The following is a 13865-nucleotide window of genomic DNA, read 5'->3' on the forward strand; positions in this document are numbered from 1 at the left end:
TCAATACATTTGAACATTTATTGTGTATTCTGGGTCATAGTTTTACTAATGAATATTTATTTATGTACAGTACCATAGCCGATGTTTTTAGATATTTTTTCTGGTTAGGTAGAATGTTCAAAAACATTGCCAATTATGTTATTGCTAGCCATCAAGTGTTTTTTTTTTTGAGTTTACTAAACTTTTTACTCCTTTACTAAATTAATTGGAATTCATGAGTAATTGGAAAAATTCATGAGGAATTCACGATATTTTTCCCGGTTAGTAAAATCATGAGGAATTCAAGGTTCTCCCGGTTTTCCCGGTAGGTGACCACCCTGTGATGACCAAATTTTGAAAGACATCAGAATCACCTAAAATTTAGTCTCACATTCTCGTGACACCTATACCATCTTGTTCTATGTACCGTGATTAAACACTATGGAAGAATGGAGGAGTTATAATATTATTGAATAACACAAATGATGGAATGTAAATAAAAATAGCAACTATATTCATAACAATTACATTTGCAATTCAATTTGTTCTTCTCTTGAATGTCACAATATCTGTGATATCTTAATTTTCATATTTTGTTTCAATACATATTTATATTGTTAGAGGACAATAATCTTATCATGTGGAACTGAAATGATTAAATGGCAATTTTTGTCATTTAGTTGATGAAAATATCAATGTAAATCCTCATTTATTGATTAGAATGAAGAGTGGAAATGATATTGCAACTTGCAAAAATTAATTATGTGACAATGATTAAGTTACATTGAAATCCATGTTTGGAAAGAAAAATTCTCATAGGATTCAAAATATTATTAAGATTAGCACCCAAGACCCACAAGACTTTAACAGAGGTACAGTTCTTCAAGGAATGATTGGGACTTATTGGAGTTCATTAATCTTGAAAATATTGGAGAATAGTAACTGATAATCATTACCACGATCTGTATTATGATTATTGAGTATTATGGGAATTGATTTGGTAGTAGTTTACTATATTGTCACATGCTTCAAGTTGGATAAATATACTTAACGATTGAAAATTCATGGCAAAAAACAGCACAGCTAGAGACAGTCTGACCTTATGATCCCACATTAATCTCATACAAGATAATGCAGAGTATAAAACCGGCGAGAGACTGACAGCAGATTGTCCTTCTCAGAAGAACTCAATCATCATGCAGTCCGCTCTGATCTTCCTCGCTCTCGTTGGCTTCTCAGCCGCTGCTGTTGTTGTCCCATACAACAACCACAACAACAACAACAATGTCAACTTTGACGACAAGGATGGAGTGAGCTTCTACTTCAACCCATTCTACAACAGGAACTACAACCCATACAACAACTACAACAACTTCTACCCATACAACAACTACTACCCATACAACAACAACCAGAACTACAACAACTACTACCCATACAGCCACTACAACAACTACTACCCATACAGCAACAACTACAACCCATGCAACAACTTCTACCCATTCAACGGTCAGAACCAGTACAACAACTTCTACCCATTCAACAGCAACAACCAGTACAACTGCAACCACAAGAACCAGTGCTTCAATAACAACCAGAACCAGAACTGTGAGTAATTTTCATAATAGTTCTCAATATTCGGACATATTCTTTTAATTAAATAAGAAGACTAAGAGATTGTCAAAAACCACAGAGTTTATCAGAGATTGACAATGGTGTAACAACCGAAACCAGTCTTTCTAACTATCAATAAATCTGTGGTTTTTGACAATTTCTTAGTCTTCTTATTTAATATGAATAATTATCACAATATCAACTTCTCAACTACACAAAAATATTCTTTGTATTTAGTGGGCTCACTGCAGTAGGCCTACATCTTGAATAGAATGCTTTAATAGTGATTTTCAAAGATTCAACTTAAATAATTCAGTTTTTTTTTTAAATTTTACATAGTTCATCTGGTGTATCATACAATCATATTTTGATATCTAATTCACAAGCAACAGTTTTCATCATTAAATTGAATTTTTTTTTAACACACATTACCTGAATGTGTACTGCATTAATTTGTAAATTGGATAAATCGAATCTGGAAACGAACCACTTGTGTCTTCACAGAAGCAATGAATACATCTCTCAAACTTTTATCTCACTTAAGAGCCTCTATTCCACTGCCAACTTGTGTATTGCAATTTAGTTTTTATAAAATTCAGTCAGCTTCCTTCAAGCTCTGATATAGTAAGTAAAAAAGGATGTGATTTGCCCCTTTTTATGAAATCTTGAATATTGACAAGAATCGCTCTAAATGATGTAAAGTCATTTAGTCTAAAATGAATCACTCATGACTTCCTTGTGATCAATAAGCATAATGAGTGAGAAGACAACCACATTCAGGATACTTTTTCAACAAATTATTGTGATATATATAATTCATTAATTTATACAATAAGTACATTATCAAAATGATAGAGAGAGGAAAAATAAGGTTGCCTTGTGCTATTCCTCTCCCAAATTTAGATAACACATAGTCCGAAATAGTTTAAGTCTTGTAGTTCTTCAATTTACAAAATGTTAAGTCCTCAAGTATTTTTACAAATAATATAATTATATATTATACATATTTCTTACATCTGCTTGTTCTGGAAATTGAATATAAAATCATTTTTTAATATTTAAAAATCCAATGCATCCAATCACATAATACTTTTGGAATTTGGAATTTTAAACCATTGATTTATATTTTTGAGTTTAATACAACACTTATTTGAAAGATGCTCCTATGATTGGAAATTCTTTTTAGGATTAAATGAATTATTATTGGGATACTTTTCCAACCAATTATTGTAAATAATTTTGAAAAAATCAGTTCTGTCCAATTCTCAGTCACATTGAACAAAACTGAATTGCAGAAATGATATGATATTCAATTTCCAGTACTTATACATACAGATATGAGAAATATAGATTATATTTATGCCATAATATTTGTTTGGAAAAAGTATCCTGAATTAAAGAAATTATTATAGTTTCTGAGTTATAGTAGTAGTCAATGAGTTTTCAGATTATAACAGTAATAGCACAAGCTTGGTTCCATCAATATAGCCCAACTGAAAATTCTTCAATATTGAACTGATCGAGTTGCTTAATAAATAACAACTGATAAGTGGCTTCTAATATTGAAGGATAAATACTTTGAATCAACTGACATGTAAGAGATTGTTACTGTGTGTCCTATTGTATGTGATAAAACTGATTTTTCAAAAGAGCCTGAATGAAAATTATCTATTCTTATAGGTTACTACCAGAATGTGAGAAACCAGAACCAGCACTACAACAACCAGAACCAGTACCAGAACCAGAACCAGTTCAACAACCAGAACCAGTACCAGAACCAGCACAACAACAACCAGAACCAGTACCAGAACCAGTTCAACAACCAGAACCAGTACCAGAACCAGCACAACAACAACCAGAACCAGTTCAACAACCAGAACCAGTACCAGAACCAGTTCAACAACCAGAACCAGTACCAGAACCAGTACAACAACAACCAGAACCAGTACCAGAACCAGCACAACAACAACAACCAGTACCAGAACCAGCAATACAACAACAACCAGTACCAGAACCAGCAATACAACAACCAGTACCAGAACCAGCAATACACCAACCAGAACCAGTACAACAACAACAACCAGTACCAGATCCAGCACTACAACAACCAGAAGCAGTACCAGAACCAGCACAACAACAACCAGTACCAGAACCAGCACAACAACAACAACCAGTACCAGACCCAGCAATACAACAACCAGAACCAGTACCAGAACCAGCAATACAACAACCAGAATCAGTACAACAACAATAATAACAACAACCAGTACCAGATCCAGCACTACAACAACCAGTACCAGAACCAGTACAACAACCAGAACCAGTACACCAACCAGAACCAGTACAACAACAACAACAACCAGAACCAGTACAACAACAGCAACAACCAGAACCAGTACACCAACCAGAACCAGTACAACAACAACCAGTACACCAACCAGAACCAGTACAACAACAACCAGTACACCAACCAGAACCAGTACACCAACCAGAACCAGTACAACAACAACCAGTACTAGAAACTACCAGAACGAAAATGTCAACTAGTAGCAGAACAGCTCTGTGTTGACTGCTATATTAATTCCTTATCCAATTGTTCATTGTTATATGAATCATGTTGATAAGTGATAAATAAATTTCTGTTTTAAGAAACTTTGTCTTGTTTATTTGCCCAATATCACGATCGTATAATACTCTATCCTTATTGGGCATAATAATTTGAATTACAATACCATTACTTTATATTATTACAACACAATGCAATGGTAATAGATTGATAGATAAAGAACTCGATTTTTCCTTCTTCCTCAATTTCAAATAATCGTTTTTATACATTATAATAAAGAAGGCTAATAAGTCAATACTCAGTTCTACTCAGATTTGTGCTAGGTTTTACAAATAATAAGTATACTAAATATAATATCTACTATTGTAGCCTATATTTTATTTTTCTGTATAATAAAAACATTCTATTCTTACCATAGAGCATAGCGTAAGGAAGGAAAGAATTCATTTTCATTTGCCTAAGTCTTACTTATTCAAACAAAACCATGAGTTACATGTACAAAGAACTAATTATTCCAAAAGTATAATTGAAATTGAACCTAGAATTGCAATACACATCAGGGATGGCAGACACAACCAGGCTTCTTTCTGTAGGCCTAGTTATCTTGGCCACATCAATCAAATTTATTGAAGAATTTCACAAAACATGGAAAACAAAATTCAGTTTCATACATTGAAAATTTACTAACAAAATTAAGAAAACTTTCATTGAAACAGAATAATAGAATAATTTGATAATAATGGTTGTAAAGTATTAAATCTGGGTAGATAAAAAGCCCTAACAGAAACAGTAATAGGTCTGAAAATAAAGTAACTGGCTAATATCGCCAAATAGATAATAACTAAGATTAGATAACATCAGCTTGTTCTGGCTAAATGGTACAAAAAACCTAAAAAGGATTTGAAGGAATTTTATTGCTCATAAATAGATTATTATATAAAATATTTGAAGATTGAGGTTATGTACATGTATTCACGGATCGGTGACCTAGAGATCGATCAAACCGAGAAACGTAGAATCTGACCAAAACCCCTTGGCAGAGCTTTATTGCAATCAGATGGTGTGCAATGTGAAAAAACACCTGATCACGTGGCTAATTATTAAGTAGCATGGAATTAATATTAATGTATAGAATATTAGCTAGCATGTAAAGAGCATAAATAAAAAACCAAATAAAAATAATTTAATGTATTCAGGAAATAAGAGGTACCAGGCGCATGAATACCGAATAAAATTTGCATGCACCAATAGTAAAACGGCAGTTAATAGGCGGCAATTATAGGCCAATTCAAAAATATTTATATATATTTCTATAAATGTTCGGAATCTATGTTGAATTGTTATATAGTCTATGTTATCGATATGGCTCGAAAGCAAAGAAATTATTAATCATACAATCTAAGTAATATTTTGGTATTTTTTGTAAGATCTATTTGAACCTGAATGGCGGAGGACTAAGATATTTAAATTTTATGCTAATTTGAAAGTCGGAAATAGGATCTGTAAAACTTGAGAAAGGAGAACCAGCACTCGCCAGCCAAATGCCACCATAAGAGGACCCCAAATATTTTAGAGCGTAGTACCTTACTAATGATTTTGTAAAAGTTAAAGTTAAATCAAATTATTCAATTTCTTAAAAGACTTCGTGATGCTATTGTGAAGCAGAAGTCATTTTCATTTTTAATTAAATTTATAACCCCTTGGAGGAGACGATTCCGGCTACCATATTCCCGGACCACATGGAGTTGGATCGACATCGGCGGCTTACAAGAAGATTTTCGACACGTGAGTGATAAATTTGAATTAGTGATGGGCGCCCTAGTGCTTCGAATTAATCTGATGATCAAAGCTAGCTCGCCGAAAGGGTTTTTATTATAAATTAAGAAATTAATAAGAGTAATACTTGCGCAAGTAAAATTAGTATTAAAGGTATTTATTTGAAAGAAAAATATAGATCAATATTTCAGAAATTTCCATTAAATCAAAGAAGTACAAAATCTAGGCTATTAAAACATATGCATATGATATTTAATTTTTTGCAATACAATTTGCGATAATTTATTATAGCTCTAATTCACTAGATGAATGGCTCTACCTATTCCGTCAGGTGCCGAATCTTGCACCCTGAGATAAAAATATATATTCGATACAAAGAAATCTACTAAGTACTAGAGATTTTAATATATATATATTTGGATTATTAGTGGCTAATTTATCAAGCTGATCTTAAAGCACACATTTTTAATTGAATTGTCCAAGTCGACAAGTATTAGCAAGCGCATATCGCAGCTACATGCAACAGAATGCATATGATTTTAAGATAAAGGCACATGGTAATGATTCGTGCCATAAATCTAGAATATAAAGTTTAGCCTGTGATATTTTATTGATTTCAATTATTGTTCTATTTTTATATTATATTTTTTATCGCTCTATATATATTTTTTGCCTCGATTTATTTTTGCATTATTTGTGTAATATATGTATGAAACGTTTATGGTGTGCAATTTATTTATTATTCCTCAACACTATTGTATAAGTATCATATTTATATATATTTATTTTTTATTGAATTACAAGAGTTATAGGAGAAGCCATACCTAGGCCTAGAAAGATTTAAGACTGAATACTATTAGAAAACCACGACCTAATTATATAATTATATCAAATCTCATGCTTTACCGACTGATGCCAAGCAGGAGGCTAATCGTTATTTAAATATAAATAATAACGTGACATGGTATATTGGTGTCGCCATCAAAATAAAGTTTGTAAGCAACAAGCAATCAATGAGCACTCCAATTAGAGAGAAAAATAAAAAAGTAACTGTATGAAACAAAAATTCAGCAAAACTTTCAATGAAAAACGTGATAAATTGAGTAGTTAATAACATAAACATGACATAATTCGACAAACAAATATTCATTTTGATATATTAGGAATTATGAATACAGTACAGGGTAACTATAAAATTAAATTAAGTATGAGAGATAACTTTCAAGTAATAAAGGGGAAATAAATAAAGAGAGCATAAAAATGAAGAATTGATAAATGCATGAAATTAAAATATTTTGGCTACAACATTTTCGGTCTTGATCCAGTTCACAACTTTTATTTTAACTGCTTATGTGGGTTTTATTTCTATAAAATTTTCTGGAATAATATTTATTAGTTCATTTATTGTGTAGTTGGATTGTCTTCTGCATATAGTCAAGTCAGTTCAAGGAACAATATTTGACCGAGCGAAGTGAGGTCTAAAGCTGCGTTTACTCCAAAGTTATTAAAAAGTTCAATCTAATAGAATCTATAAGGATTAAGTTATTACCAGAATGTTAACGGAACTTGACAAAAACATATGTTTATCATGTGTATGATAAGTTATGTTCAATCTCATAGATTCTATAAGGATTAAGTTATTAACATTTTGGTGTAAACGCAGCTTAAGATTCAAGTCGACGGTTTTGCATTTCTCTTTATTCATGTTCCGCATTTACAGCAAAACGCAGCAATAGATTTTAATGAAATTTGACAGGTACCGTATGTTCCTTTTTGAATTTCGCGTCGACGTACACATAAGGTTTTTTTTTGAAATTTTGCTTTTTGGAGGATAATACAAAAGGAGAAAGAGTCTCCTTCGAACTGCAAAAATCAGACATTAGAATAATTATTATTCATCATACTGTCTAGTGGATTATTAATTGCATGCAATGACGCATGCAACTAATACCTCAATGTAACTTGGTAAAAAATCAGCTGTCGTGTAGACTATTAATTGCAAGCGATGAGGCATGCAATATAACTCGAAGTAGCATAAATTATTTTCTCCTGACTTTTCTCTGCTTTCAACTCGGTAAGTTTTTGATGATAGTATTGTTGTTTACAACAAAATTATTGTCGATACAACAAGCCACATAGCCATTAGTTGTTTACACCGATATGCAAGCACTGTCAAGCACTGCCGTTAATGATTTGGAGATTATTCAAAATAAGTTATTGAGGTATCTTTATTTCAAAAAGTATACTACATTTTGTCCAATAGCTTTTTCTACTGAAACTTCTAGGTCAACATTTGAAGTCAAAACATTAAAAACCAGAAGATCCATTAGAGCATTAATGTTATTATATGAAATTCTAAATAATAATATATTCATGCCAGATTTCATCAATTTGTGAAATTTCTATGTTCCATGCAATACACCAAGGCTATTAATTGACTATTTACACAATAGACTATGCTATTTCAAATAACGTTTGTCAGAACCGCTCACCATTTCAATTCCTACCTAAATAGAACAATAGACTAAACACATTCCGTGACCCCCCCCCCCATTCTATGACCACATGATATACATTCTATGAATACATTCAAAAAATCTTGTGAAAAATTATGATGCTCAATTGAAGATTAAATTATAATTTTTGAGCTCTACTAACTCTTTATTTTTTTCAATTGTTTCTTCTTACTTTATATATACATATTTTTCATACCCCTTCACTAACTTTCCTGAATCTAACTCAAATATCGTTCTCTTCTAATCTTATTAGTTATACTGAATCATTGTGAATATTTAATGAAGTGCGATATTATTTTCTTTTGTTTTCCTTTTTGATTGTAAAGTTATAAATAACTTTACACCGACACCGACACGTCAGGACAGGACATAATTTACTCTGGACAGTATTAGAGGAGGCTGTGTTTTTTTACTGCGCGAGGTCTACTGTTCACAGAACTACTAGTTATATACGTGTAGATCTGAAAATATAATTAGTTTGATGTGGTGTGAAGAGATCTATATGATTGCTGATATATTTAATGATATTTCTAATATTTAGCTGTCTTACTGTCATAGCTCCCAATTCTAGGAAAAGTTGGTGACTAGGGTATCGTTTGCGCACTCCCAAGGCTACCTTGAGAATACCCTTTTGAATGAAATTAAATGTTTTTAAATGTACATTAAATGCACCACCCACACCCTAATTCCATACTGGAAAACTGACTGAGCATATGCTAGGTATAGGCTACCATTTTACTTGGACCTTTGTCTTTGAGTAAGCTCAAATTATAGAATTTATGAATAATAAATTTAATTTTGCTGCTCATACTATTTATATGCTCTCAAATTTGGATACAGAGTGACACCTAAATACTTTGTTTTTGTCACGTTTTTCAAAACGGGACAAGAGCAAGCCAGTTTATTATGATTGTTACTGTTAATACCATACAAGCAATTTATATTGTGTACTCTTACTGCATTCAATTAATATCTGATATCATCGGGTTGGGTACTTGAGTTTAGTAAAAATGTCATATAAACGCTCTTTGGGTAATTAAATGTCAACGCATTTAAAACTACTCCAATCACCTGATGGTTTTCCATTTAATTGATTACAATAAATTGGTTAAGTTCTAGTTTTGTTTACAAAATATGATCAACAGGGAAACATCTGTCAGTCATGACTCATGATCAACCGTTCAGCAACAGAATAACACAAAATGGAAGGTATCAATCTAACCAGATTTGAGTGCACCAAGACCACGACACATGACTGCATCATCTTGTTAGAAATTAGAACTAAGCTGTATTACAATGCTACACTTCTTTCAAGATGGCGGATTATGGCGTCAGGATACTAGACGACTTTCCATTCTGAGGTTCATCTGTGATCTTTAATCTGTGATCAGGTTTTTTACTGAACGTAAAAAAAAACGATGAAATTGATCAGTGGCTTTGAACTCAACCACATAGCCAACAACCATACAACAACCCATAGCCATTAGTTGTTTACACCGATATGCAAGCATTGTCAAGCACTGCCGTTAATGATTTGGAGATTATTCAAAATAAGTTATTGAGGTATCTTTATTTCAAAAAGTATACTACATTTTGTCCAATAGCTTTTTCTACTGAAACTTCTAGGTCAACATTTGAAGTCCAAACATTAAAAACCAGAAGATCCATTAGAGCATTAATGTTATTATATGAAATTCTAAATAATAATATATTCATGCCAGATTTCATCAATTTGTGAAATTCTATGTTCCATGCAATAAACCAAGGCTATTAATAGACTATTTACACAATTACTATGCTATTTCAAATAACGTTTGTCAGAACCGCTCACCATTCAATTCCTACCTAAATAGACACATAGACTAACACATTCCGTGACCCCCCCCCCATTCAATGACCGCTACAATACTTCAAAAAACTTGTGAAAAATTATGATGCTCAATTGAAGATTAAATTATAATTTTTGAGCTCTACTAACTCTTTATTTTTTCAATTGTTTCTTCTTACTTTCTAATACATATTTTTCATACCCTTCACTAACTTTCCTGAATCTAACTCAAAATCGTTCTCTTCTAATCTTATTAGTTATACTGAATCATTGTGAATATTTAATGAAGTGCGTTATTATTTTCTTTTGTTTTCCTTTTTAATTGTAAAGTTATATATAACTTTACACCGACACCGACACGTCAGGACAGGACATAATTTACTCTGGACAGTATTAGAGGAGGCTGTGGTTTTTTACTGCACGAGGTCTACTGTTCACAGAACTACTAGTTATATACGTGCAGATCTGAAAATATAATTAGTTTGATGTGGTGTGAAGAGATCTATATGATTCCTGATATATTTAATGATATTTCTAATATTTAGCTGTCTTACTGTCATAACTCCCAATCTAGGAAAAGTTATTGAGGTATCTTTATTTCAAAAAGTATACTACATTTTGTCCAATAGCTTTTCTACTGAAACTTCTAGGTCAACATTTGAAGTCCAAACATTAAAAACCAGAAGATCCATTAGAGCATTAATGTTATTATATGAAATTCTAAATAATAATATATTCATGCCAGATTTCATCAATTTGTGAAATTTCTATGTTCCATGCAATAGACCAAGGCTATTAATTGACTATTTACACAATAGACTATGCTATTTCAAATAACGTTGTCAGAACCGCTCACCATTTCAATTCCTACCTAATAGAACAATAAGACTAAACACATTCCGTGACCCCCCCCATCTATGAACACATGATATACATTCTATGAATACATTCAAAAAATCTTGTGACCAATTATGATGCTCAATTGTAGATTAAATTATAATTTTTGAGCTCTACTAACTCTTTATTTTTTCAATTGTTTCTTCTTACTTTGTATATACATATTTTTCATACCCCTTCACTAACTTTCCTGAATCTAACTCAAATATCGTTCTCTTTTAATCTTATAGTATACTGAATCATTGTGAATATTAATGAAGTGCGATAATATTTTCTTTTGTTTTCCTTTTTAATTGTAAGTTATATATTTTCTTTTGGTTTCCTTTTTAATTGTAAAGTGATATATAACTTTACACCGACACCGACACGTCAGGACAGGACATAATTTATCTGGACAGTATTAGAGGAGGCTGTGGTTTTTTACTGCACGAGGTCTACTGTTCACAGAAATACTAGTTATATACGTGCAGATCTGAAAATATAATTAGTTTGATGTGGTGTGAAGAGATCTATATGATTCCTGATATATTTAATGATATTTCTAATATTTAGCTGTCTTACTGTCATAACTCCCAATTCTAGGAAAAGTTGGTGATTAGGGTATCGTTTGCGCACTCCCAAGGCTATCTTGAGAATACCCTTTTGAATGAAATTAAATTTTTTCAAATGTACATTAAATGCACCACCCACACACTAATTCCATACTGGAAAACTGACTGAGCATATGCTAGGATAGGATACCATTTTACTTGGACCTTTGTCTTTGAGTAAGCTCAAATTATAGAATTTATGAATCATAAATTTCATTTTGCTACACATACTATTTATATGCTCATTCCATCTCAAATTTGGATACAGAGTGTCACCTAAATACTTTGTATTTGTCACGTTTTTCAAAACGGGACAAGAGCAAGCCAGTTGATTATGATTGTTACTGTTAATACCATACAAGCAATTTATATTGTGTACTCTTACTGCATTCAATTAATATCTGATATCATCGGGTTGGGTACTTGAGTTTGGTAAAAATGTCATATAAACGCTCTTTGGATAATTAAATGTCAACGCATTTTTCAGAAGCCACATTCTCACCCTAGAGTCCAATGTTGGTTAGAGATATCACATTGCCCCTTGAAGTCCCCGTAAAAACCAATGCAGTATCTCAAACATAAGACGAACCTCTACATCCCTTGATAGAAAGACTAATAGATCATTTAAACCATTTGAATAAATGTATACTACACTGTATTTACTGGTTTCTATTATTTAAAGAATGATATATATATATATATTAAATGTGGCGATATGTGTCACGAGATGACCGAGCTCTGTATTTTTTCTTTCTTTCATTAATAGTAATAGACTTCTTATCTACTTTAACTTTAACTTTCTCTATTCTTTTCTCAGAGGTAATTCTATTCCTCTTAATTCCTTTTTAAATTTCCTTTATTACAAGATTTTAAATAGCTTATTTTTCGTTTTCCTATTATTTTTCCTTTTATGTATGGTTCTTATAAATGACCCTGAAGAGCATATTTCTCTTGAGATCACAATACTATTATAATAGAGGATTTTTTCAATCTCAGATTGAGTTGTGTTGGTAGTAGTGATAATCAATCTTACCTGAACATTATCCACGTAACATAAGAAGTTGCGAAAGAATTTTGATGAGCTGTCATACATTATCAGTAATGTTCATTAGAGTTTCATATTATTATCCTCAGTGAGACTTGGATAGTTGAAGAGGATGATTTTAATTTTAATTTGAATGGTTATTCAGTGGTTAACAAGCCATGTAAAACAAATAAATGTGATGGAATTGTGTCTTTTTCAAATGTAATTTTATAGTAGATGAGTTGGATTACGAAATAAAAGAATCTAACTCAATTCTTTTGGATGTACAAGTGCCAGGTGCGAAGGATAAGATAACACTTATCGCTGTTTATAGGTCTCCTTCAACCAATGTAGATAATTTTCTCAATTGTTTGAATGATTGTTTGTATTTTATCAAAAATAAGCCCAATATAATTTTTGCCGGTGACTTGAATATACATCTGAATAAGTCTACGCTTGCGACTAATGATATTTCGGAATTTTATCTTTGAATGGTTTTAAATCATACATAAACAAGCCTACTAGAGTTCAAAACGGCACTGAATCGATTATCGATCACATATTTTTAAAGAATTCCTCTTTCAATCCTGACAATGTATTAAGTTCAGTAATAAAAACAAGCATCACTGATCACTTTTGTGTCAGCATCCACATTGATCTTTCAACTGACAAAATTGTAAGTAAAAATAATTCTTTCAATAAAATAGATTTCAATAAATTAATATTATCCATTGAAACTGAAAACTGGGATAACTTATTAGATGACAATTTACATGTGAATGAAGCAATGCATATTTTAACTGACAAAATATCAAATCACATTAAACTTGCAACAGTTACAGTAAAGATTCCGCATAAATTACAACCCCTTAAACCTTGGATTACGCGTGGACTTGTACATTCCATTAAAAAACGGGACAAATTGTTTAAAACACTTTCAAAGCAGCCTTTCAATGACCGTTTAAGAAATGAGTATAAAAATTACAGAAATCTTCTTAATAAATTAATAAAACAGAATAAATGTGAGTATTATAAGAATAAAATTAATCAGAATATAAACAACTCTAAGAAAATC

At 31.6% G+C, this 13865-nt stretch overlaps 1 protein-coding gene across 1 annotated transcript; it reads left to right on the top strand.

Annotated features, from left to right (window-relative positions):
* The first annotated feature begins 1132 nt into the window (after nt 1-1132).
* LOC111062193 (GATA zinc finger domain-containing protein 14-like) lies at nt 1133-4245 on the top strand. The gene is made up of 3 exons (XM_039426900.1): nt 1133-1587; nt 3274-3908; nt 4017-4245. The coding sequence occupies exons 1-3, from the start codon at nt 1176-1178 to the stop codon at nt 4110-4112; spliced, it is 1143 nt and encodes a 380-aa protein (XP_039282834.1). The 5' UTR covers nt 1133-1175; the 3' UTR covers nt 4113-4245.
* The last annotated feature ends 9620 nt before the right edge of the window (nt 4246-13865 follow it).

This window comes from Nilaparvata lugens, chromosome 4, assembly GCF_014356525.2.
Source record: "Nilaparvata lugens isolate BPH chromosome 4, ASM1435652v1, whole genome shotgun sequence".
Classification (NCBI taxonomy): domain Eukaryota; kingdom Metazoa; phylum Arthropoda; class Insecta; order Hemiptera; family Delphacidae; genus Nilaparvata; species Nilaparvata lugens.

Excerpts from the sequence above, each read along its gene's own strand:
- LOC111062193 (XM_039426900.1), top strand. The coding sequence starts at position 1,176 with ATGCAGTCCGCTCTGATCTTCCTCGCTCTCGTTGGCTTCTCAGCCGCT. Across the intron at positions 1,588-3,273 it reads TAACAACCAGAACCAGAACT|GTTACTACCAGAATGTGAGA; the intron begins GTGAGTAATTTT and ends CTATTCTTATAG. Across the intron at positions 3,909-4,016 it reads ACCAGAACCAGTACAACAAC|AACCAGTACACCAACCAGAA; the intron begins CAGAACCAGTAC and ends CAGTACAACAAC.